The following is a 26,721-nucleotide window of genomic DNA, read 5'->3' on the forward strand; positions in this document are numbered from 1 at the left end:
GCAAATAATCTATTATCCATATCTGGATAATAGTTATTTTGCACATTATTGTACTGTATGTGTTAGGGCGGTGTATTTAGTTAGAAATATTGTTTAGAATTTTGTTGGCACAACATTGGTACCGCAGGCCCGCGGGTACCCCGGGATGGCCGCGGGGACCCCGGGACGGCCGCGGGGTCAGCCGGGGACACCCACACGACCCCCGGCCTCCCTCGGGGACCCCTGCGGGGTCAGCCGGGGACACCCGCCGGCCTGTTGTATTGGTTTTGCGCCTGCAAAAATGTAAACAAAGAATTTTTTCTAAGTCCAGCTTTTTTTATCACCTGGTGAGCTTTATTCAGCGCAACTTTAACGTACGATCAGTTTGCGTTGCTTAGTGAATCCCGCAGAAGGGCAGGATTCAGCGCAAACAGATGATCGTACGAGAAAAGTTGGACTTTGAAAAAATTCCAAGAAAAAGCCTGTTTTAGAGCGCAAAGTGCCTGTTTGCGCGGCTTAGTGCATAGCCCCCAAAGTCTTCCTCTCTGCAGGGTGAGTTAGCAGCCGTTGAGACGAATGCTCCCGCGTGCTGGGAGCAGCAGCTGTTCCGCATCTCTCCGCCTCTCTTCCTCCCGCTTCCAGGTCTGCGCTGTAGACACAGTGATGTGTGCAGACCTCCGGATTACCAGTGCAAGGTAAGAGTTAGAAAATTCTCATGCACGGCCAATAATTATGTAAATAACACCTAGGTCGACTTCATACAGGAAAATAGGCAACTCCAAAAGACAGGTGGACACTCAGTAGTAAACCCACTACTAGTTTCCCTCAATACAGAGCTTTGTCATGCCACCTGCCATCACTGTGTCTACAACGCAGACCCGGAAGCGGGAGGAAGAGTGGCGGCGAGACGCGGAACAGCTGCTGCTTCCAGCGCATGGGAGCATTAGTCTCAACGACTGCTAACTCGCCCTGCAGAGAGGAAGACTTTGTGCTACACTTCAGGATAGTGGAAGTCCTAAGCGGTCCAGCTTGACACCATTTGTTGGAAGTATTTGTACGCTGTAAGTGGAATTACCTTGATTTTACTTCTACAATTTACAAAATATCCTTTTTTACCCCAGTGCACTTTGTGCATCTCTTTGTGTGACTGTTTCTACCTATGGAGTGATCCAGCGGTGACTCATTGAGGAGGGGGGGTTACCGCCACACATTTCAGCAGCAAGGGGTTAAAGGATTACCTATAAAAGGTTTTTAGAGGAGCAAGAGCGTGAACTACATATTTTCTACATTTTAAACACATTACATCTTAATGAGACTGCATCCCGCCCTGGGCTGCAGAACTGACAATCTACAATCACTTTTTATGACTCAGGGGACCCAGTCGAGCAGAATGCCTTTATTTCATGGCTGGGGTACCCCTTCACCGGCACAGTCACCACTTATTGGTATAATAAAAAAGAGATCAAGGGTGCACTATCTGTTCCCCACACGTACTTGAGAACATATAGTGGGCTCACCGGGTATCTAGAGCGCCGTTCCCTAAAATCATACAAATAATAATATCAGGTAATACTGGTGGTATGAAACTTGAAATCCACCATTATCAATCACCTTATGCGGCAACTAGCTGGTACAAGTGCTAAACACTTTGTAGCTAGTGGTGTATACGTGGTAGCCCAAAGGACAAATGTGGGTGATCTATTTTCCAATTTGCTGGAGCAGTCCAATTGTCTGGGAGATGGGCCATAATTATGCAAAGGTGAGTAAAGCATAACACCACAGGTATTGATGGTATAATGGACAGAGCAGTTGGATACTGTATCCTTAACTGGAACTGACAGCGAGGTGCAAAAGATGTAATTTTGGGTAATACCCTGCTAGTGGTAGTGGCTATGACCCGGATTAACCAGTAATAAGGTAATATGGTAAGTCAAACACAATGTCCTGACTGAGTTCAAAAAGGAGAACTGAGTGCAAGGTTCATAGAATAATGGTCAGGGATAGTACCCTGTGTGTAGGATAGACCAATGATATTATTTGTAAGAACTGTAACAGACATATTGAGTCAGTTAGCCATAATGTCCCCACATGAGTTCTTAATATGAACTGCCAGAGGGGTACCTAGGTACTAGTTAGAGGTACTGATTGCATGTTCTAGTAGGGGTAGGAGGGAGATCCACAGTCTAGTTTGTATTAAGACTGTGGTGGTGCACAATCTACCTCAAATATCCCCGGTAGTCTGATAAGTAATCTAACCAGTATCCCCCCACTGAGTTTGTAGTATGAATTCTCATAGGAATTCCTGGGTAGTTATCAGGGGAAAAAATATATTATTGTATGGGGGTAGGAGGAAGATGCACAGTCAACAACTTAGATGTTAAAGCAATGGTAGTACTTAAGTGAGAATCGTTTTGAAAAACGTGCCCAGTTCCAGTGGCACTGCGGATGTTAAGCAATTGGGTGCAGATATTGTCCAATGTTCCTATACAACTGTGATAGATACCCAGTGGGAAGTACCCAGTGTCGTGCCCAGGACAGTTGTACGTAGTTCATCCTTCAACCACACCAGACCCAGTGCAACAATACCATATTACTCACCCACACTCAAGGATGCAAAAAGGCAGAGAAATATATCTCATGCAGCCTAAATTCCACTGTCTGCCATTTCCAACCAGGGCAACAGATGGCAGCTTGGAAGATAAGATAGAAATAATGAGACATGTCCCTTAATCTACCAGAGGAAAGTAGAGGGCCCATAGGGAACTATACGGATAATGGGGAGTGTACTAATAAGGGTCATGTAAAGTGGAAAAGCCACGTACAATACGCGGGACCACTAGGAGGCCTCCAATAGTGCACGCGACCGCTGCGTCACGTGAGCGGTTCAGCCAATGAGAGCAAACCAGCCTCGTGATGTCACGGCCATGCCTCCGCCACGCCTCCCCATCACCTCGGATCACAGTGCAGAGATCGCTCGAGCAACAGGCGCATGCGATGCCATGCGCTCAGTCGCGCGTGTGCCTACTGTAACCACAGCCTTAGACTTTCTGTGACGAGTTGTATGTGCACTGAATGAGCACCTTCTTGTCAGTCTGGAATTAGATATATTAAATATATTCCCAGTCACAGACAAGTTAGGAGAAAAAAGAAGGAGCACACAAAATATAGTGGTATCAAAAGATTACCAAATGTATTAATACATCAGAGCGTTATGTGGTGACGTTTCAGGACACAAAGTCCCTTCCTCAGCCCAAACACCTCTTGTATTCCCAGTCACAGACAAGTGACAGTCATGAGTGTAAGGGTTTAAGTCCTGGCTTTGACTGGAACCCACCCTTACGTGGCTACTGTGGATATTTTGATTACTGGCAGCCTGCTATATTGGCTGCACCTATTCAATGGCTTAAATTTCAGCCAATGACTTCCAGCCCCTACCTGAGCATTGTATATGTTTAACCAATGTTCCTGGCCACCTTAGGTTCTGGTAGCTGAGCCTTCCCTGTACCTGAGGCTAACCTGTTACTGTGCCTAGCCAGTTCATTTGGAAACCCTGTTGCTGACCCTGTATCGTGACCACGACCTTGCTGCCTGCCGCCTGCCCTGACTTTTTGCCTGTTGCCTGGACTTTCCACCACTGACGCCAGCCCTGACCGTCTGCCTGCATACTGCTCTGGTCAGTTAATTTGCATCCCTACCTTGGCCTGCAGGTCTGCTTCCTGACCGGAGATGAGCACCGTCACATAATGCTCAGGCCACATATGGACCCCGCTGAGGTATTTATTTATTTATAAAATATTTTACCAGGAAGTAATACATTGAGAGTTACCTCTCGTTTTCAAGTATGTCCTGGGCACAGAGTTAGGACAAATAATACATGGTTACAAATACAGTTACATAAATGAACAGGGTATACATTATACAGTATACAAGACATTGCATGCACAGTTAAAGAGGGGGTGCTGTCCCTCTGACAGGCCAAATCCTGGATAGGTACTCTGCCCACCTGAATACGTAGGACACTGTAATCGCTTCCATCACCTCCAGCTTGCAAATCCTTGCCTTCCATCCTCTTCCTGCATCCCCGGCTGATTCTTCGTCGACACCAACCCCCCCCCCCCCCACCTCAGCAAGCTAACCTTGCAATCCCGGAGCCAAAAGATGAATTCTCCACTGCTCCTGTTTCAATGTCAAGTACACCTCTCACTGTTTCCTCTGCAGTAAGTGCTGTAACCCTTAATGGTTCTAAGACTCCTGATTCAATGTCTGATGAGACATATGAGACCAGAAAGCGCACAGAGCACACCGGGGGTTAAAACCAAGAGTGAATAATAAAAAATGAGCAGTACTCTACTCATAGGGTAATACACACATATATGAGTACTTGTGACCTACCAAAAGATCACATAACACCTAATAGGTGAAAAGAACAATTAAATATATATGTCCCTATTACTGAATCTAGGGATTCTGTTTCAAAGTCAAGTCCCCCTTTTTTTCTGATTTTCCTGCAGTACCTGCAGTCACATTTGCTGGTTATAATGCCTTAGATTTAAAAGCAGGGTCCCCTTTTTCTGATTCTCCTGCAGTACCTGCAGTAACCGTTGCTAGTTATAATGCCTTAGGCTAAGGCCCCGCTGCACGCGCTGGCGCGCACGCACTGTGTTCAGGTCGGCGCGTGCACGCTATATGCGGTCTTTAAAGAGCCGGTTTTCGGCACCGGGGGGGAGTGGCCAAAACGGCAGCAGCGTGAAGGCAGCTGATCTGTAGACGGGATTCCTATGCACAGTCCCACCAAGACCCGTCCCCCCCTGTGCATCTGCTGCTGCCGCCTCTCCTCACAGGGAAGACAAGCTCAGCAGCAGGAGCTGGCTGCAACCTCCCCAGCACGCGCAGCCAGCAAGATGGGCACTGGAGGAAGGGAGGGGGGAGAATGCTGCCATACTGCACAGAGGACAGTGCAGATTTAGAATCGCAGGCCTGGGTAAACATAGCACATAGCCTAACATACACACAACATACACACTCAGATCTCCCTCCCGTAGCTCTAGACAGCTCCTTCCTTCCCTCCTCATTGGCTCCCTGCCGCACCACGTGACGCGTCGCCGTTTGGGATCACGATCCTTGTGTATTCCCTGCTGGCTGATGCGTCACAGTGCACAGCGAGCCTTGCAGCGAGGGGGGACTGGGGCCGACTCGGGAGGAACTCAGGTCTGGTGAGTGACGCGGCCGCGTGCGCTGTTGGATGCAGCGGGACCCAAACCTAAGATTTAAAAGCAGGGTCCCCTTTTTCTCATTCTCCTGCAGTACCTGCTGTAACCTTTGCTATTTATAATGCCCCAGCTTTAAACGAAGGTTCCCCTTTCTCTGACTCCTGTAGTGTGTGATATACCTATCATTAATGCTAAAACCCCTGCTTTAAAGTCAAGTTTCCATTTCTCTAATTCGCCTGCCATGTCTGAGGTCCCTTTGACTGTTTCTAAGGCTCTTGCCATAAAGTTTCCCATAGTATCTGTATACCTACTGTGGATTCTCAGACACCCACTTCAGAGACAAGCAGACCGTTCACCAATGTCCCCTCATGGTTAAATATACCTAGTTCTGATTTTTCCAAGTACCCCTACTACTGGGTTCCATACAATGTTGGATAACCCCATCTTTGTTTCTAAGGTTCTTGCCATAAAATTCCCCACAGGATCTTGTATACCTATTGTTGTCTCCCAGACTCCCACTTCAGAGACAAGTGTACAGTACCTTTCTCTGGTCAATTTGCAGTACCTAGTGTAACCAATGCTGATCCTCAGACACCCACTTCAGAGACAAGCGTATATTTCTCTGATCCCCTTGCAGTACCTAGTTAACCACTGCTGATCCTCAGACACCCACTTCAGAGACAAGCGTATATTTCTCTGATCCCCTTGCAGTACCTAGTTTACCACTGCTGATCCTCAGACACCCACTTCAGAGACAAGCGTATATTTCTCTGATCCCCTTGCTGTACCTAGTTTACCACTGCTGATCCTCAGACACCCACTTCAGAGGCAAGCATACAGTATCTGTCACTGACTGCTCCGCAGGGCCTGTTATAACCATTGAGGACTTTGGGACTCCCATTCCAAGGACAAGTTTAAGTATCACTGATTTTTCAGCTGCGTCTGAGGTACTTATTACTGACTCTAAGATTCCTACATCAAAGGCTAGCTTTCCCCTCACTGGTTTCTCTACAGTACCTTATGTCTGGGACTCCCACTCCAAAGGCAAGTTTAAGTCTCGCTGATTCTTCCACAGTGTTTGAGGTGCTCCTTACTAACTCAAAGACTTCTGCTTCAAGGTCAGGTTTACCTCTCACTGATTTTCCTGCAGTACCTGATGTCTTTACTGATTCGAGGGCTCCCGCTTTTTAGACGGATTTACTGCTTACTGATCTCTGTGCAGCTCCTGACATGTCCTTTCCTGATTTCATGACATCCCCATCAAAGACAAATGCACCCCTCTTGGACTTCCCTGCAGAGCTTGATGCACCCGTTCCTATTTCCTGTGCTCTTGCTGTGGGGACGGGTGTACTTCGTTCTGTGACTGGTGCTTCCTCTGCGGATTCTGGGGGCCCCACGGCAGAGACAAGTATCCTGCACAATGATCCTCTTCCAGATTCCATGGCTCCCACGTCAAAGTCAATTTTACTACCCACGGATTCCCTGGTCTCTGTATTGATGCATTTCCAAGCCCACCTGCCATGGGATGCTGGCCTCCTGCTGATGACAACTCCCACAGCAGAAAGCTACTTCATCACCTCAACTGTCACAGATAAGTTGCTATGTCTAACTGAACTGAACCTCGACAAGAGGATTGTATCTGTGCCCGAGTCATTCTGCATATCAAGACTAGCAGTACCGCTGCTTTCTACCCCAGAGAGGGTACTCAATAAACAGGGTTTCCTCAAGGGTACCTGTCCAACACATTTCGAAAACAATTCAAAGTCCCCAAGATCACTGAGTATGCCAGGTTCTGATCTCCCAGTGGTCTCTCCTGAAGGGTGGATACAATAAGGGTTCCAGTCCAGGCTTGGCTGGAACAAGCCATTACCTGGCTGCTGTGGACATTTTGATTACTGACAGCCTGCTATATTTGCTGCACCTGTTCAAGGGCTTAAAGAGCAGCCAGTGACTCCCAACCCCTGCCTGAGTATTGTGTAATTGATGTGCTCGCCACAAACCAGGACCAGACCGCAGGGCTGAGGTGGGGAATGAGAAGCACCGACCTGAGACCGTGAAGCTGGGTCCGGATTGTGGATTCCGTCATTGTGGGTAGCCGGGTCAAGGTTGGCGATAGCAGGATAAACGGTATCCAGTCTGGGGTCAAGGCAGGCGTCTCAGGAGCGGTGGTCAAGGTCACAGGCCGGGGTCAAGGTAGGCGGCGCAGGAGGATGGTCGAGGTCACAGGCTGGGGTCGGCATCAGGAGGACTTCCACATAGAACTTCAGCATAGGCGCTTCAGTGCAAAGGAAGCTCTCCGGAACAGAGCAGCTATAGCACAGGGGATCCAGTGCAGATGCTCCAGTGCAGGAGAAGCTCTGGAACAGGAGGCAAGGAGACAGAAGCTTCAGTGTAGGCGCTTCAGCAAAAGAAGGCCAGACGGGCCAAGCTGGGGTGCTTGTGACAAGCACAGATACAAGGCAGGATACCAGGACTTTGAGTCATGAAGGCCTCTGGAAGCGGGGTAAATGCAGCAAGGCAACAGAAACCATGAAGCTTTAGTGCTGGGGATACGGCGTTTCAGCACAGGAAGGCCCAAGGTAGGCCAGGCAAAGATGTTTGTAGCAAGCACAGGTTACCAGGAAACGAGGAATTATGCTCAGCCACTTCCTGGGGGGGAAGGGCTGAACCTAAATAGCAAAGCCAGCCAATATGGGAAGAGCTGCGTAGAAGGCAGCATCAAGCAGACTGCAGGTGATTCCAATAGGTGTTAAGGGAGAGCTTTGCCTGGAACCTCTATAGCCCTGTAAGGTTGAGTTCCAGCCAAACACAGGACCGGATCCCTTACACATTGTATATGTTTTCCTGTGTTCCTGGCCACCTTGGGTTCTAGTAGCTGAGCCTTCCTTGTTCGTGAGCCTTCCCTGTTCCTGAGGCTAGCCTGTTGCTGTGCCTAGCCTGTTGCTGTGCCTAGCCTGTTGCTGTGCCTAGCCTGTTGCTGTGCCTAGCCTGTTGCTGTGTCTAGCCTGTTGCTGTGCCTAGCCTGTTGCTTTGCCTAGCCTGTTGCTGTGTCTAGCCTGTTGCTGTGTCTAGCCTGTTGCTGTGCCTAGCCTGTTGCTGTGCCTAGCCTGTTGCTGTGCCTAGCCTGTTGCTGTGCCTAGCCTGTTTATTTGGAATGCCTTTTGCTGACCCCGGACCGTAACCACGACCTCGCTGCCTGCCGTCTGCCCTGACCCTTTGCTTGTTACCTGGACTTTACACCACTGTCGCCTGCCCTGACCTCCAGCCTGCATACCGATTACAGATACTCTAACAGGACTCTATCCCTGGGCTCTGGTCAGTTAATTTGCATCCCTACCTCAGCCCTGCGGGTCCGCTTCCTGATCGGAGACGAGCACCGTCACAATTAGCTTCTGCTGTGGTTCTGCTGTTGCTTCAGTAAATTCCCTCTGTACAATTCCCTGTCTATAAACATAAACAAGGGACAACATGTATTACCACCACTTGTTTGTTTATTGTGTTCTAGACACCCTCAGCGTACGAGGCTCATTACATTATGACAAAACAAATGTAGATGTGACAGCTACACAAAGTAATAACTAAAGTACAGTAATAAATCCAGACAAACATTGAGTCAAAGACTGAATATCCATTCCAGAGGACTTGCACAGGAAGTAAAATAAAATGTTTTCAGTCCCAAAATAAGTCTGTTTTGCAATAAATGGGATAAACTTCTTTACCGAATGAGCACTGATCCTCTTGAAAAATGTCTAAAAAGTTTATGATGTAGACAATATATCATGAGGCTCTCAAAGGCTTAATGCAGTGTAGGATCCTCTGGCATACTCTCCTTAACTTGGTGTTCCCCTGGATTAGAAGGAAGGCTTGGGCTGTCGGATAGCACTGGATAAATAGCAAACAGATTTTTGTAAACATTTTTTCTAGACCAAAGGGAGAAAAGAGGATGAAGAGCTCTATTATGCAGACAGACATGGAGAGGACAACAAGCAGTATCATGTTCCTGGCTGCTCTGGAATGAACCTGTAGCCGGGGAATGCTGAAGTCTGATGCATTCTGCTTCATCCTGCAGACGTGTCCCCAGAGAGAAGTCAGTGTGATCCCAATAGAAATGAATGATAGCAGATAGGGCAAACAGCATCCTAGCACGGCCGCAATAACCATGAAAGAGAGATTAAAAGCATCGGGTTCATTCTCCCCACTGCAGTTAGCTGCGAGACTCTGAGTGCGGTTTTCCTGGGGATGTATTTGATGACAAATCCACAGCGATGGGACACTTATAATAAAGGATCCCACCATTGACATCAGCAGCAGCTTCTGCAACACAGAAATAATCCACAGCTTCAGACGAAAGAAGAGACGATGTGTGAAGTTTGCAATTTTGGTGCAGTAGTAGACACAGAGCCAGGTAGTGAGCCAGAAGCTTAAGAAAAGTAGGAACATCTGAAGAGAAACCATAGCTAAAAAGCTGTCTCTGTAGATGTGTTTGTGAGACTGAACCATAGACAAAAATAATAGCGTACTCAATGTACACTGCAGGAATATATTAGACAGCCCCATACTAAGTAGAATTAGATCACATAGATTCCGGCTGATATCTTTTTTCCAGTTTCTGTAACTCACAGCCATGATACACGAGTTGAAGATGGAGCCTGCTGTGCATTCAATGAAACTGATGGCTAACAACAATATATTATCCCACTGCAACATATTGGTCTTCTGCGTGCTGTTACTGCTCTTCCTTTCTGATTTATGAGCAGTGCACCTGGTGCCTCGGTATCTGACTGGCACATGGGGCAGAGCCGGTGTTAAATAAACGTTGTGTGCAAAGCACATGCAAATGTTCTGGTGTCTTCTTTCTTTGTTCTCTATCTTGTAAAAGAGAGCTCTCTGGTCACATCTCTGACACTGCATCTTTATTTGGGTTGTATGAGTCCTCCTGAACTCAGAAAGTAAAGTACTTCCAACTTCACAAAAAAAGTGAAGGCAAAGAGTTCTTGGTCACATTCTAAAACTGGATGCCTAAGTACTTCCTAAAGGTCATCTAGAGGGCTAGAAACCATTCTGAATGTACGTGGCTCTCTCTTAGGGGGCTATGAACGAAGCAGCGTGTTTTTGCAGCCACTTGGATAATTTTTGCTCGGCTGATAAAAAGTGAAGCCAAAAGCGGGATTCGCTAACAAGTTCAGGGCATTTTGTTCCGGCCGAGCAAAAATCTGCTCGATCGCACGAGCTTTACCCCGCCCACCCCCCCTGCTTTCACGTTTAAACTTGTAACGCTTGTAAAAGCTGCCTGTAAGAACTGTATGGAGACGCTGCGTCTCCATGCACGGCTATTAAAGGCGATCGTGAAGCATAAAAATACATTTTAATAATAGTGTAGATGAGCGGGTGGGTCTCCTGAGCTGAACCACATTGGTTTTAGCCTTGGGGACACCCTACTTCATGTGACCACCTGAGGGCCACCGCTGTCCTATAGTATTATTCCTGTACATAAAAAAAATTAAGATATTTTATGTATGTTAGGGGGGTATAGGGGTTGTTGGGGGTACAGGGGGTGGGTGTGTTGTGTATTGCAATGTTTATTGGGACAGTTGTCCCCAATAAACATGCTACTGTGCCTTAACACCTTCATCACCTTCATTACCTTAGTGGATTGCCACAAAGGTAATGAAGCTGCTTTAATGTATTTTTTTAATAGTGTGCGGGAGTAGGGGTCTCCTGAGCTGAACCGCTTTGATTTCTGGCTCAGGGATCACCTGCTTGCTCAGGGACCACCGTTATGGGGTGCCAGTATCCCCTGGGCTTTTAAAGCTCCTGCGTCACGTGAACGGGGGATTTAAATCCTGCAGGAGGATACTGGCACCCCATAACGGGGCCTGTATCTCCTGAAATAGGGGGTCCCCGAGGCTGAAACCATTGTGGTTCAGCTAAGGAGACCCCCTGCTCATCTACACTAGTATCAAAACACACATAACAATAAAAAAATAATTAATTACCGTAGCGGATAGCCGCTATGGTAATGAAGCTGCTTTAATATAATTTTTAGTAATAGTGTGTGGGAGCAGGGGGTTTCCTGAGCTGAACCGCATTGATTTCAGCCTTGGGGACCTCCTGCTTCCCGAGTTACAGGCCCAGATATGGGGTGCCGGTATCTCCTCCATTATTTACATGTGACACGTCACTCGACGTGGACGCTTTAAAAATGGAGGCGACACTGGCATCTGATGCCCCATACCGGGGCCTTTAACTCGGGAAGCAGGTGGTCCCTGAACCAGAAATCAAAACGGTTCAGCTCAGGAGACCCCCTGCTCTCGCACACTATTAAAAAAAAATACATTAAAGCAGCTTCATTACCTTTGCTATCCACTAAGGTAATGAAGGTGTTAAGGCACAGTAGCATGTTTATTGGGGACAATTGTCCCCAATAAACATTGCAATACACAACACACCCACCCCCTGTACCCCCAACAACCCCTATACCCCCTAACATACATAAAATATCTTAATTTTTTATGCACAGGAATAATACTAGTCAGGCCTGTAATTCCCCGGTTGTGATCTAGCTCCCTTTTTAAATATAGGCACCACATCTGCTTTACGCCAATCTTGTGGTACTGAGCCTGTGGAAAGGGTGTCCTTGAATATGAAATATAATGGTTTGGCTATTATTGAGCTTAACTCCTTTAGAACTCTTGGATGTATGCCATCGGGGCCAGGTGCCTTATTTACTTTAATTTTTTAATTCGCTTATGAACTTCTTCCTCAGTTAACCAATTGTTCATTAACATGGAGGTTGTGGCATCCTCCTGCTTCAATACTATTGAACTTGATTCCTCCCTGGTAAACACAGAGGCAAAGAATTTGTTTAATACCTCTGTTTTTTCCTTATCTCCAATAATCTGCCTACCCACCTCACACTGAAAAGGTCCTATATTTTCTTTTCTCATTTTTTTGTTATTAAGGTTTTAAAGAACTTTTTAGGGTTGACCTTACTTTCTATTGCAATCCTTTTTTCATTATCCATTTTTGCTCATTTGATTGCCCTTTTGCAATTTTTGTTACATTCCTTATAATTCTGATACGATGTCTCTGTCCCTTCTGACTTAAAGAATCTAAACGCCTTCCTCTTCTTGTCCATTTCCTCCCCTACCTGTTTATTTAGCCACATTGGTTTATATTTATTTCTTTTATACTTATTACCCAAGGGTATACACTGATAAGTGTGCTTTTTTAACAATGTTTTAAAGACTGCCCATTTATCTTCTACATTTTCCCCTGCAAAAACATCATCCCAATGTATTACTTGTAGATTAGACCTCAGTTTATTAAAATCTGCTTTTCTAAAGTTTAAGGTCTTTGTTGAACCCAAGTAATCTTTTTTTTGATAATTTATTTCAAATGAGACCATGTTATGATCACTGTTACCCAAATGTTCCAGGACTTGAATATTTGTTATTACTTCTACATTGTTTGATATGGCCAAATCCAGTACTGCCCATCTCCTGGTTGATTCCTCAATAATTTGGGTCATATAATTGTCTTTAAGCACTCCCAAAAACCTGTTTCCTTTTGTTGTAATGCTAATCTCATTGCCCCAGTCTATGTCTGGATAATTACAATCCCCCATTATGCAAACATGACCCAGTTTTGATGCCTTCTCCATTTGCAAAAGTATTTTAGCTTCCTCAATCTCACAGATATTTGGTTGTTTATACCATATTTCCACAAACATTTTCTTTATACTTTTACCTCCACTGCTAATTTCTATTCACAAAGTCTCTACATTTTCATCATTCCCTTCATAAACATCTTCCCTTATAATAGGTTTTAGATCCGGTTTAACTTATAAACATACTCCATCTCCCCTTCTATTTGTTCGATCCTTACGAAAAAGGGAATAACCCTCTAAATTAACTGTCCAGTCATGAGTTTCATCCCACCATGTTTCAGTAAGGCCTATGATATCATCCTGCTCCCTTGCAGCTATTAATTCATGCTCCCCTATTTTATCTGCCAGGTTTCTTGCATTAGCAAGCATGCATTTCAGTTTTTTTTCAGCCTGTACTATTATCTTATCTGCTCCTTCCTTTCTGCGCCCACTTGGTTTAGTCTTTAAAAGTTTTCTAGTATTATCTGTATTTACTATGGGTGTCTCACTGCTTGTCAAACTTGCACTTGCCCCCATTCCATCTCCATACCACCTTGTATCCTCCTCTATTCCATTTAGTTCATTATCTGTTTCATTCCCCTCCCCCCCATCCTAGTTTAAAACCTCCTCCAACCTTTTTAACATTCTCCCTCCTATGTACTGAGCAGCGAAGTGTTTTAAATGCGTCTGTGTTAGGTACACACCAGTCTCTCTTGATTAGCCATCAATACACAGTTTTTTTTGGCTATAAAAAGGGACATTTTGAGATCAACCACATGACTCCTGATGAAGCAGTAGTGAAACGCGTAGAATCAGCTGTTGAAGATCATTGAACCACAGAGGAATTGTGCGGGGAGGTGGTGGCAAGTAACAGAAGCCGAATGAACCAGGCAGCTTCTTCCGTCCTCAGTCGAGCCGTCACAGGACATGACGTAGGTGGGTGTTACGCACGCGTAAGCGAACAAGCGGCTGAATATACCGGCGTCCTCCTCCAGCAACCAGCGGTTCTCTCCAATGAATTGTTCTAATGCCAAAATGTGAGTGCATTATTCCTATGTTTTATATGTGCAATATACCCATATTATATTACACTATTGTGCGCTCTCTCTTTTTTCTTTCGCACTTTGGGAGGAATATTAAGAATCTGATCGGTTCTACTATAATACAAGCTAATTGTCTAAAGACCAACATCCACAACGCTTCCACCCCTTGAGGGCATACACAAAGGGCTCCCATCAAAGAGAGATTGATCTCTGATACACCTGCCTTATCTGAAAAAATTAGTGACACTTATACAGACACTTTTTTGAATATCCAATATTTTATTACCATCTGCACTTTTATCTGCATTTTTTCTTGTTTTTCACATATCATCTTGAGAACTACAGCGCTCCCCTTAACTGGAAGATAATGCAGACTCTATTGGATCTGGACAGTCCATTACAAGGGTGAGAGCTGCTGTATCTGTTTATTTGTATTTCACTTATTATTACACTGATCACTTTTGGGTGTGGTTTACATATGCACTTGCATTTATTTACATATATATATATATATATACTTGTCATATATATATTCACATTTTATTGGTTATCATCACCATTAAGTCACTTGAGTCACTTTATAGATAGAAGCGACCGGTTCCATCCTTTTTTTGTTTCCATATAATATGGGCATGATTGACCAATACACCAAGAAATAGGGAAGGGTTAAAAGAACAGACACAAATAAAAAACATTACATAGCCAAATAAAACACAGCACATAGCAAAATCAAATGCAGCACATAGCAAAATAAAATACAGCACATATCAAAATAAAACACAGCACATAAAATAAAACACACCACATAGCAAAATAAAATACAGCACATAGCCAATTAAATAGATAACAAATGCCAATAAAACAATTAAATGGCACAGTGGGTACATGATGCACATATAATCTGTGCATCATTTAACACTATGCCAGTCAATGGTCAAACTAAAATAAACAATCACAATCAAGATCCAATGCCATCCAAACAATCAGAAATTAAACACAAATCAAGAAGTAAATAGAACTAAATTACCACAATCAATTAATCCAATCCAAAATAAAGACCACAATTTACAAATAAAACCCTGAAACAAAACCATTATGAAATAAATGAAAGCTCAAAGTAAACACCATTCGACAAAATCTAACTAACTAACAAAAAGAAGCCACTATTAAAAAGCAAGCACCTCCCCCTGAAATAAACTATTTTGAACACCACTAAAAATTGCACCCTACTAAATAAAAATAAAAATGAAATTGTCCGAATATGTCTAAACAAACAAGCAGAGTGTAGAGAAGCAAGGAGCACAGCTGAAGTAGAAGTCTGCAGGGAGAATCCTGTAGAAAAAATTAATAAAGGGCACAACTCCGTGCTAAAACTGAGGGTGATTTATTGGATAAATGCACAGGGACAGAAACACAGCCCACACACCGACATGTTTCGTCCCCCTTGACCTAGTATTATATACATGCTGGAATTATTTATAGAAGTTCCTATCTACTTATATGCTGTAATACAGCTTGTGAGTCCATACACTTGTATGAGCGTCAATCTCTACGTTTAAACAAACAAGCAAAATACATTTAAAATACATCATAACAAGCATTGGTAAAAATAACCATTGATTGTCCCCTGTATGTATGTATATCCATAGAGACATACATAAATACAGTGGCAATAAATGGGCATCCAAAAAAATTCACTGACAATAAAAAAAAAAAAAAAAAACCTGTAAAAGAAAAATAACATACATTCCATTTTTTTACTTACCTTTAGATGTCCCCCTCCAATTCCCGGAGACACTGCATGCTCTCGAACGAATCCACGAACAGGAACAGCTACAGGTAAAAAAAAAATCCAAAGTCTTTTTCTTCTTTCTTTTTCTTAGTCTGTAATTTGTAATCCAATTTTTGGGTCTTCTGGGTTCTTCGTGGTCTTCTGGGGTCTTCGGGGGTCTTCTTCATCTGTATCTTCTTACTACTTCTGTAGGCACGCCCTTGAGGTCTTCTTGGTGGAGGAGGAGGTCCTCCCTCCTAGGCTTCTTGCTGTCAAATGAGGCTGCATGGGCTTTTATAGGCCTATGACTTCACATTTTCTACAAATGGTTCCCACAGCTCTGATTGGCCAGTGAAAACCGTGTACTTTTCCTTTTTTTTGGGTGATGTCATGTAAAGGAAATGAAGCCAGTCAATCAGAATGGCTGTGCTTCCTTTCGCTTTAACATGACATCATCAAAAGCAACATGGCTGCCGTCACATGGTACTTGAGCCAATCAGATGGTGGGAACTATATCCCCAATTCGATTGACTGTAGTAGACGATGTGACCGAATTTTTGGGAGAAAGGATGTGCCGTCATGCAAAGGGAATCACATGGTCTACTACAGCCAATAAGCGTTAAAAGCACGATTGAGTTATCGCCGCTTACAGAATCCCGCTGACTGGCAAAAAATGTTGCGTTTTGCCGTTTTTTGCTTGATCGGACGTGTTTTGCTCACTGGGCTGGAAAAATGCCTTTTAAGGCCGATAAAGTGCTGTTATCACTGCTTAGTGAATCGCACAGTAGCCTGTATTGGCCTTAAAAGCCACTTTGCACTGTTAAAAGCAGTTATCACTGCTTAGTGCATAGCGCCCTTAGACTAATGCACCCAACATGAACAGCTATGAGAATACAGGGACCTACAGTGGGACAGTGGGGGTAGTCAGTCTTCATAATAAAGGTGAAGCCCAGTTAGCTAACCTTAAAACCGTGGTTCCCCTGCGGCTTATCAGCCATAGAAGCCGATGACATTATGTGTGTTTTGACAGCTATGTATTTTAGGTACAAAATTGGGAATTCATAGCGGGACTTTAATTGTTGTTATTGGGGGCAAATGGGATTAAAATATGTATAAAATGTTCCTGGACAAAGTGACCAGTTGTCCCATAGTCTTATCCACAAATCACGCCTGGTTTGCGGGTACACCTATGCTTTAATAAACAAAATACTGTATATCATGCGCAACTAATACACCTCTAATATTATCAGTGATACAATGTGTATTAACATGTACCCTTCTAATTTTTACTGAATTGGTAAAACCACAAAAAAACCACAGTGTGAAAAAATAAAAATATTTTTACATAACCGTGTAATGTGATGTAGAAAGCGTCTGCTGCTATTAAACAGGGGGTGGCTCGGCACCCCCCAAACACTGAAGATATGGAGACAAAAAAACAGCACACAACGCAAATAGTAAAGTTTGAAAGTAACAAGTGTATATTAAAATAGGGGATAAATATTCTGCGTACATCAAGATATTAAGACATAAACATTGAGTGTGTAAAACACACAAGTTACCACTCGGCGGCCGCTCATACAGGAGTCAGGAGTATGTTTCCCTTGGCAGGCGTCTGGGACCGCAGCTGCGATGCTTTTCCTTCCTAGGAACACCTCTGCATTCGGTCACCGTCTCTGTGGGAAACTCCCCTCTGGTCAACTGGGCTCCAGACGGATCGAGCAATCTGCAGCCTGCAGACGCACTGGGTGGGTCCCCGGATTAATCAGTGAGGACCTGGGTGGTTCACAGAGCTCTCCATTTAGTGCAGCCACAAGCAGGGGTGAACTGGCTGGGAATGAAACTCCAGTATGTCGCGCTGTTGCTCCGTTGCGGGACGCTGCGGAGTGACGTCACAGTAGCGATTTCAAAAGTACACAGCAAAAGCGGAATAAAGTCTCTAAAGTGCCCAAATTACACACATACGATAGAGTAGCAATAAAATACTTGGACCAATTACATCCTACATGTTTCGTAGTCACAACTTCCCTGATGAAGTAGTTGTGACTTTTTACCATTCACGATCAATTCACAAGGCAGAACAAGGTAGTGGAATAAAAAGAGGTTTATTCGGGTAAAACCCGCAGACATACAAATGATACAGGTAAATCACACTTACTGTCGTGGCCGAGTTTATTCTTGCCTTTGCCCGGTCTCGGCCGCGACAGAAACCGGGCGCGCGCCGAGATGTCCCGGGCACGCACCGGAGCCTCGGAGGATCGGTCCTCCGATCAGGGCTTCCCCCTCCCCTCTCCGGGTCCGCCGGGTCCCCCGGAGCCCCCCACCACAATCCCCCACATCGCGGGACACCAGGGCTCCCTCGGGGAGCCCTGGGCATGCGCGCCATGTGCGCACGCTCCCGATGAAGTGTGACCGCGCATCGATGACGCGCGGCACGCAGAGGGAAATAAACGAGCAAGCCGGGACACCTCCCGGCTTGCGGCTCCAGCCAGGTAAGGATAAAGTGTGTCGCCAGTGTAATTGGGGCTCTGAATATCTACCCTCAACTAGGTGCAGGGCGCCCGTTTCGGGAATGCTTACCCTGTCTGATTCACGTCCAGGAACACGCGGTACTCATTTCGGGAGAGCTGCAGTGCTTTCCCTGCTTTGTTCTCCGCTCAGAACTTGGTTGTGTCTTTAAAACACTCAAATCAAGTAGTGAGAAATGATGAATAAGTTAAAAATACTCTTTAATCAAATATATAAGTACTAAAAAATGTTGTACAGGGGGAAATGGTATAAATGTCCTTGACCACTCCCTTATGACACACCAATTCCTAATCACAAAATAATGTGTACTGTAGGACTTAAAAAATGCCCTGAGAGAACAGAAATCTCATATATCTACTATAGCTACTATAATATCCAATTAAGTGATACAGCTCCAAAGATCTTAGTATTGCTACAATAGTGGCAATGTTATTTACTAAAAACTGGAAAGGTTACATGATATAACAGATAAATGAGAAGCTGCCGCTCTTCAATTGTACAGAGATATAAACAATAGGGTGCATAAGGGAATAAATAGTAATTGAGTACGGGTAAAGGTCACAGATGTGGCCCAAAAGAATCCTATTTTGCACTCTCTATTGACGGATGTTAAGCTGGGAAAGATTCAATCCCTGGGATGTCCCCCATACGCTTACATCAAAATATAAAACCCAGTTTATTAAACATTTATGCAACACTTAAAGATTTTGAGTGAAGGATGTAATAACCAGGTTATCACGAAAAGGGAAATGGAATTTATCATGGTACAGAATCCACAAATTGCCACATTTTACCATCTGCCTAAGCTACATAAGAATAAATTACCACCACCAGGGAGACCTATTGTCTCCGGTATTGATAGTCTAACGGCCAATGCTAGTAAATATCTAGGCCGTTCGTGAATTCCTTACCTTCCTTTCTGCGTGATACGAAAGACGTCCTTCTGCGTTTGGAAGATGTGGTTAGCTCTGATACATTGATTGTAGGACTTGACGTTGAGGGATTATACACCAGTATCCCTCACGTAGTAGGTCTAAAGGCTGTTATTCATTTTTTATTACAACGTGACAATAGATGTTACACACACAATGACTTTATCATCCAGCTTTTAGACTTTGTCCTCACACGTAATTACTTTACGTTTGATCAGAAATTCTACCATCAGATCCAGGGCACCGCTATGGGGACCACCTGTGCCCCCACCTACGCCAATCTATATCTTGGCTGGTGGGAGGAAACAGTGGTCTTCAGCGAAGCCCTGGAGGAGTACACCATGTATGTGGAATGGTGGGGGCGCTACATAGATGATATCATCCTTCTGTGGAAAGGCCCCAAACCCCTTCTGATCCAGTTTATTGAGGTACTGAATAAAAACGACCACAATTTAAAGTTGACGTCTGAAATAAATGAGACCACTCTGAATTTCCTAGATTTGACAATTACCAAAGAATCTGATGGTAAACTGTCAACAACAATATATAGGAAAGAAACTGCGACTAATAGTCTTCTACGAGCCGACAGCCATCACCCTCGACACATAATAAAGAATATACCCACTGGTCAATTTCTAAGGTTGCGCAAGTATTGCTCAACATTAGACGAGTTTAATAGGCAGGCAGTGGATATGAATGCGAGATTCATCACACGAGGGTACTCCAAAAGTGCTGTGAACAATGCATACAGAAGGGCTAGGGAGACACCAAGACAGCAACTCCTAGTGGACAGACAGAATTCACAAACACAACAGGAGAAAGTAATACGCTACATTGGGACATTTAATGATCAGTGGCATGACCTGAGAAACATTCTAAATAAACATTGGCACATTCTGACAAACGATTCCGTGTTGCGACAGGTAGTACGGGAGACACCAACGATGACTTGCAGGAGGGCCAGGAACCTGAAAGACAGACGGGTGCATAGTCATTTTAAAGAACAAAAGCAAAGGACATGGTTGGGGGATAGAAAACCGGTTGGTTCATATCCCTGTGGGCGCTGTAGGGCTTGTCCCTTCATGAAAACTACCAAAACAATCCCTAACCCACCCAATAAACCATACGATATCAAACACTACATCAACTGCCTTTCAGAGGGAGTAGTATACTTGATCACCTGTAGATGTGGCGTGCGATATGTGGGCAAGACACATAGGGCCCTCAAGGTGAGGGTCCTGAAACATCTGGGCAACATAAGAAATAACCAAGATACCCGAGTCGCAAGCCATGTCCACAACGAACACAAGGGTGACCCACAATTCCTGACGTTCTGTGGCATTGAACACATTCCATGGGGTGCCCGAAAAGGCAATTGGGACAAACGTCTTATGCAGCGTGAATGTCAATGGATTTTCACGCTGCAGACGTTACAACCCCATGGGATGAATGAAGGATATATCTATTCATCATTTCTGTAGGTTATCATGCCTCCCCAGTACACTCCTTACTTACAACTCTCCTTCCCTTCAATTGCAACGTGGTGATGCTTCCCATATGGATGGTGGCATCAGTGTCCTTATACACATTGAAAGCAGTATATCACAAGTGGAAGTCATAAACATGGAAACAACAGTATCTGGGGCTCTGGTATATAGCGGAGTCCTAAACTCCTGACCGTATTGACTTTTAGAGGTGGTCACCTAAATGTGCTCACAATCCTACACAACTGATAAAAGAAGTCTTGAGCATCACATTACTACACTATATGTATTAGGTTAATAGGATATATGTGACACATCTTGCCCAATATCTTAAACCCACTACAGTGAGTGGGTATTACTATGCCTTGCAACACTTATTATGTGCGTTACCTGACGCCGCCATCCCTATTCTGATCTATCCCAGCATAATCCACCTAGCCAATCTCGCAGTGACAGCACCACAGCATGGGCTCATGTTTTGTATACGTAATCTTTCCTGTAATAATGAGAACACTATGGGCCTCATGCAGTAAGCCCCGATAAGGCTTTTTCGGCATTTTATAGCCGTTTTTTGCCCTCCTGATTCAGTAAGCCCCGATAAGTGGGAATTATCGGCAACTTTTCTTCCGAAAAAAAATTTTTCGCCACCCGGCTGCCGATAAGCCACTTATCGGGACTTTTTTTTCCCACCTGAATTCAGTAAGCCCCGATCAGCTTTTCGGTGCTGATCGGCAGGCCAGATTGGAGATTTTATGGCCAATCCAGCCCGCCAACTAAAGTTGGCAACTTGCTGAAGGAGAAGCATCGGCAAGGGCGACACTTAGGAAAAATCAGCCCTTTTTCCTGCCTGTGATTGATGCCGGGGGTCTCCGGAGCTGATACCCGCACCGGAGCCCCCCAGCATGCATCCGAGGCAGGAAAAAGGCATTTAAAAGCCACTTCATTACCTTAGCGGCTAACCGCTAAGGCAATGAAGGGGTTAACCCACCGTGCCAGCGTTATTGTGGGTAGCGGGGATGGGTGAGGGGGGTATTTGGCCCTGGGTGTGAGTTTAGGACTTGCGGGGGGGATGCGGGGGCACTTAACCCCTTCACGACCGTAGCGGTTAATACCCCTACGGTCCTGAAGGGGTTAAGGCCTCCCGCTACCCACCCGCAAGCCCTAAACAACCACCGTTGGGGCTAATGCCCCCTTCACACACCCCCACTACCCACAATAATAAAAAAATACACCCCAGCCCCACAATAACGAAATAAATAAATAATTAAATAATTATATATATATATATATATATACCCAACAACACCTATACCCCCCTAACATACAGTATAGTAATGGGCAGAATGAATATTATCCACAAATGGATAATAGTGCAGTTGTCCATTTACAATACATACACAACAATAAAGACTTTAAATACATATAGCACTCACCCATGTCCCACTGCCACGATGAAGGCCATCCTCATCTTCATCCTGCCCATGCCCCATCCGCTTCTGCAAAACAAACACAAGAATTACAACATCCAAATTAATGTCCCCTAACCCCTTAATCACCATAGCGGTTATTAACCGCTACAGTTATTAAGGGGTTAAGCCACCATCACCCACATACCCTCCCCCACAAAGCCCCCCAACCACCCTCACCCAATTCCCACAGGGGAGTCCTACCAAATACCCTTGGGCCTAATACCCCCTCCCCCAGCACATACAGTACAATAATGTGCCAAATAACTATTATCCACATAGGGATAATACATTATCTGGCCATTATTAAACACATTCAATACCGTTAAAATGTAAAGAAAATTGTACTAACCTCATCAATAAGAAGTCTCCGTCGCCAGCATCATCCTTGGGGTCCGTTGCCAACATTATAAATAGCCACAACATTTGAATATCATTAACATAACACTGAACCCCTTAATCACCTTATCGGGTACTAACCTGAAAGGTAATTAAGGGGTGAAGCCATCCTGCAATGCCTACAACAGTTATGCATAACATCCTCAGTGAAATAAAAACCAATTGCCTAACCAAATTCCATTTAATCATTCAATCTGTAGGCTCACATGCCTCATAAAACATTGCATTTACAGTGTATACATGTAGCATAACATGTAAACTGCATGTACACGCTGCAAATCAATGTTAACAATACAATAATCCCACTCAAATCGCCATACATCACAAGAAGTATATTATTTAATCCAATAAACTCACCATCAATGAATTACCACACATCACTTACATCCCTAAACAATTAAAATACCATCCATACCAATTACACAATGAACTAAAGCTATCCTAACAGAGAACAACTTCAAAACATAGTCAAAAGTACACCAACAATTACAATATACTAAAGCAAGGCTTTCCATATCCTACTGTACGGCCTGGAAGCCCAAAACTTACATCTGTCTAAAAATAAAATACATTTAGCACACATCAATGCATAGCCACAATGATTAACAATACAGAATTAGAAGCTTTAACAACACTATCATTTCTTACCCTGTATATATATCTGTACACATACATACAGTGGGAAGAAATGATATGCATTATAAAAAATGAAAACATGAAAAAGCAACAAAAAAAACAGTTACATTAAGAACATTTCTTTATTTAACTTACCATTACTTGCCCCCACCGACTCCCCTTGATCAGCTTTCTCACGTACCAATCCACGACACCATCCACGACACCATCCACGACACAATCCAGGAACAAATCCAAGAACAAGTGCAGGAACCAATCCAAGAACAAGTGCAGGAACCAATCCAGGAAGCAAGCCACGAAGAAATCCACGAAACAATCCACGACACGATCCAGGAACAGGAACCCATAAAAGAAAAAAACATAACAAATTAAACATTAAAATAATAAAACATGACAATCAAGGGTTGTACTAGTTTTATTCTTAGTGAATCTGTATTAAAATACCTTGTTCCGGGGTCTTCTTGACTTCCGGTGCCACGCCCTGGTCTTCAATCTTCAGGAGGAGGTCCGTCCTCCTCGGCATCTGCCTTCAAAATGAGACGACATAGGCTTTTAAAGGCCTATGACGTCACATTTGTCGTCATATGGTTCCCACGACCCTGATTGGGCCGTGAAAACCATGTGTTTTGGCCGATGTAAAAAAATTGATGACGTCACTTAAAGGCAATGCCAGCACAGCCAATCAGAATGGCTTTGCTGCTATTGCCTTTAAGAAAACGTCATGAAATGACACATGGCCGGACTCACATGGTAAGCCAGCCAATCAGAGCGTGGGAACTCCATCCCTACTCTGATTGGTTCAAGTACCATGTGAGTCCGGCCATGTGTCATTTCATGACGTTTTCTTAAAGGCAATAGCAGCAAAGCCATTCTGATTGGCTGTGCTGGCATTGCCTTTAAGTGACGTCATCAATTTTTTTACATCGGCCAAAACACATGGTTTTCACGGCCCAATCAGGGCCGTGGGAACCATATGACGACAAATGTGACGTCATAGGCCTTTAAAAGCCTATGTCGTCTCATTTTGAAGGCAGATGCCGAGGAGGACGGACCTCCTCCTGAAGATTGAAGACCAGGGCGTGGTACCGGACGTCAAGAAGACCCCGGAACAAGGTATTTTAATACAGATTCACTAAGAATAAAACTAGTACAACCCTTGATTGTCATGTTTTATTATTTTAATGTTTAATTTGTTATGTTTTTTTCTTTTATGGGTTCCTGTTCCTGGATCGTGTCGTGGATTGTTTCGTGGATTTCTTCGTGGCTTGCTTCCTGGATTGGTTCCTGCACTTGTTCTTGGATTGGTTCCTGCACTTGTTCTTGGATTGGTTCCTGGTTTGGTTCGTGGATTTGTTCCTGGATTGTGTCGTGGATGGTGTCGTGGATGGTGTCGTGGATTGGTACGTGAGTAAGCTGATCAACGGGAGTCGGTGGGGGCAAGTAATGGTAAGTTAAATAAAGAAATGTTCTTAATGTAACTGTTTTTTTTGTTGCTTTTTCATGTTTTCATTTTTTATAATGCATATCATTTCTTCCCACTGTATGTATGTGTACAGATATATATACAGGGTAAGAAATGATAGTGTTGTTAAAGCTTCTAATTCTGTATTGTTAATCATTGTGGCTATGCATTGATGTGTGCTAAATGTATTTTATTTTTAGACAGATGTAAGTTTTGGGCTTCCAGGCCGTACAGTAGGATATGGAAAGCCTTGCTTTAGTATATTGTAATTGTTGGTGTACTTTTGACTATGTTTTGAAGTTGTTCTCTGTTAGGATAGCTTTAGTTCATTGTGTAATTGGTATGGATGGTATTTTAATTGTTTAGGGATGTAAGTGATGTGTGGTAATTCATTGATGGTGAGTTTATTGGATTAAATAATATACTTCTTGTGATGTATGGCGATTTGAGTGGGATTATTGTATTGTTAACATTGATTTGCAGCGTGTACATGCAGTTTACATGTTATGCTACATGTATACACTGTAAATGCAATGTTTTATGAGGCATGTGAGCCTACAGATTGAATGATTAAATGGAATTTGGTTAGGCAATTGGTTTTTATTTCACTGAGGATGTTATGCATAACTGTTGTAGGCATTGCAGGATGGCTTCACCCCTTAATTACCTTTCAGGTTAGTACCCGATAAGGTGATTAAGGGGTTCAGTGTTATGTTAATGATATTCAAATGTTGTGGCTATTTATAATGTTGGCAACGGACCCCAAGGATGATGCTGGCGACGGAGACTTCTTATTGATGAGGTTAGTACAATTTTCTTTACATTTTAACGGTATTGAATGTGTTTAATAATGGCCAGATAATGTATTATCCCTATGTGGATAATAGTTATTTGGCACATTATTGTACTGTATGTGCTGGGGGAGGGGGTATTAGGCCCAAGGGTATTTGGTAGGACTCCCCTGTGGGAATTGGGTGAGGGTGGTTGGGGGGCTTTGTGGGGGAGGGTATGTGGGTGATGGTGGCTTAACCCCTTAATAACTGTAGCGGTTAATAACCGCTATGGTGATTAAGGGGTTAGGGGACATTAATTTGGATGTTGTAATTCTTGTGTTTGTTTTGCAGAAGCGGATGGGGCATGGGCAGGATGAAGATGAGGATGGCCTTCATCGTGGCAGTGGGACATGGGTGAGTGCTATATGTATTTAAAGTCTTTATTGTTGTGTATGTATTTTAAATGGACAACTGCACTATTATCCATTTGTGGATAATAGTCATTCTGCCCATTACTATACTGTATGTTGTGTATTGCTGCTATGTTTATTGGGGGCATTTGTCCCCAATAAACATGCTACTATGCGTTAACCCCTTCATTGCCTTAGCGGCTATCCGCTATGGTAATGAAGCAGCATTAATGTATTTTAATAATATTGTGCGGAAGCAGGAGGCCCCCTGAGCTGAAGCGCATTTATTTGTGGCTCAGAGACCCCCTGCCTCCCGAGTTACAGGCCCCGGTTTGGGCCATCGGTTACAGTGTGGACGCCATGTTTATTGCGGGGACGCTATAAACATGGCGGCGACACTGCCACCCGATGACACATACCGGGGCCTGTAACTCGGGAAGCAGGGGGTCCCTGCTCCATAAAGCAATGCGGTTCAGCTCAGGGGACCCCCTGCTCACTGTACAGTATAATTAAAAAGACATTCATGCTGCTTCATTACCGTTGCACATAGCCGCCAAGGTAAGGAACGAGTCTTTATTGATGTGTGTGTGTCTTTATTGATGTGTGTGTGTTTTATTTATACTGTACATGTGCAGAGGGTCTCCGGAGCAGAACCGCATTGGTTTGAGGTCCGGGGACCCCCTGCCCCCCGAGATACAGGCCCCTTTATGGGGTGCCGCTATCCCTCTGGTTTGTTTACAGGTCGCGGTCACGTGATCGGGACATTTAAACGCCGAGGGATACCGGCACCTCATAAAGGGGCCTGTATCTCGGGGGGCAGGGGGTCCCCGGACCTCAAACCAACGCGGTTCAGCTCCGAAGACCCCCTGCACATGTACACTATGAGTAAAAGTTGTTTTTAAATACTTGTTTTGGTGCCGATGTTTGCGCTGAGAGAGCGGCTTGTCTCTCTCAGCTGCAAACATCTATCGGCACCAAA

The 26,721-nt window shown here is 44.2% G+C and overlaps 1 protein-coding gene across 1 annotated transcript; it reads right to left on the reverse strand.

The window, feature by feature from the left end:
* Positions 1–8,966: 8,966 nt before the first annotated feature.
* On the reverse strand, positions 8,967–10,100 carry LOC142470196 (taste receptor type 2 member 40-like). The gene has a single exon (XM_075577172.1). The coding sequence runs from the start codon at positions 10,098–10,100 to the stop codon at positions 8,967–8,969; it is 1,134 nt and encodes a 377-aa protein (XP_075433287.1).
* Positions 10,101–26,721: the final 16,621 nt, after the last annotated feature.

This window comes from Ascaphus truei, chromosome 19 (assembly GCF_040206685.1).
Source record: "Ascaphus truei isolate aAscTru1 chromosome 19, aAscTru1.hap1, whole genome shotgun sequence".
NCBI classification, from domain to species: Eukaryota; Metazoa; Chordata; class Amphibia; order Anura; family Ascaphidae; genus Ascaphus; species Ascaphus truei.

Coding starts and splice junctions, on each gene's coding strand:
- LOC142470196 (XM_075577172.1), bottom strand. CDS start 10,100: ATGCAGTGTCAGAGATGTGACCAGAGAGCTCTCTTTTACAAGATAGAG.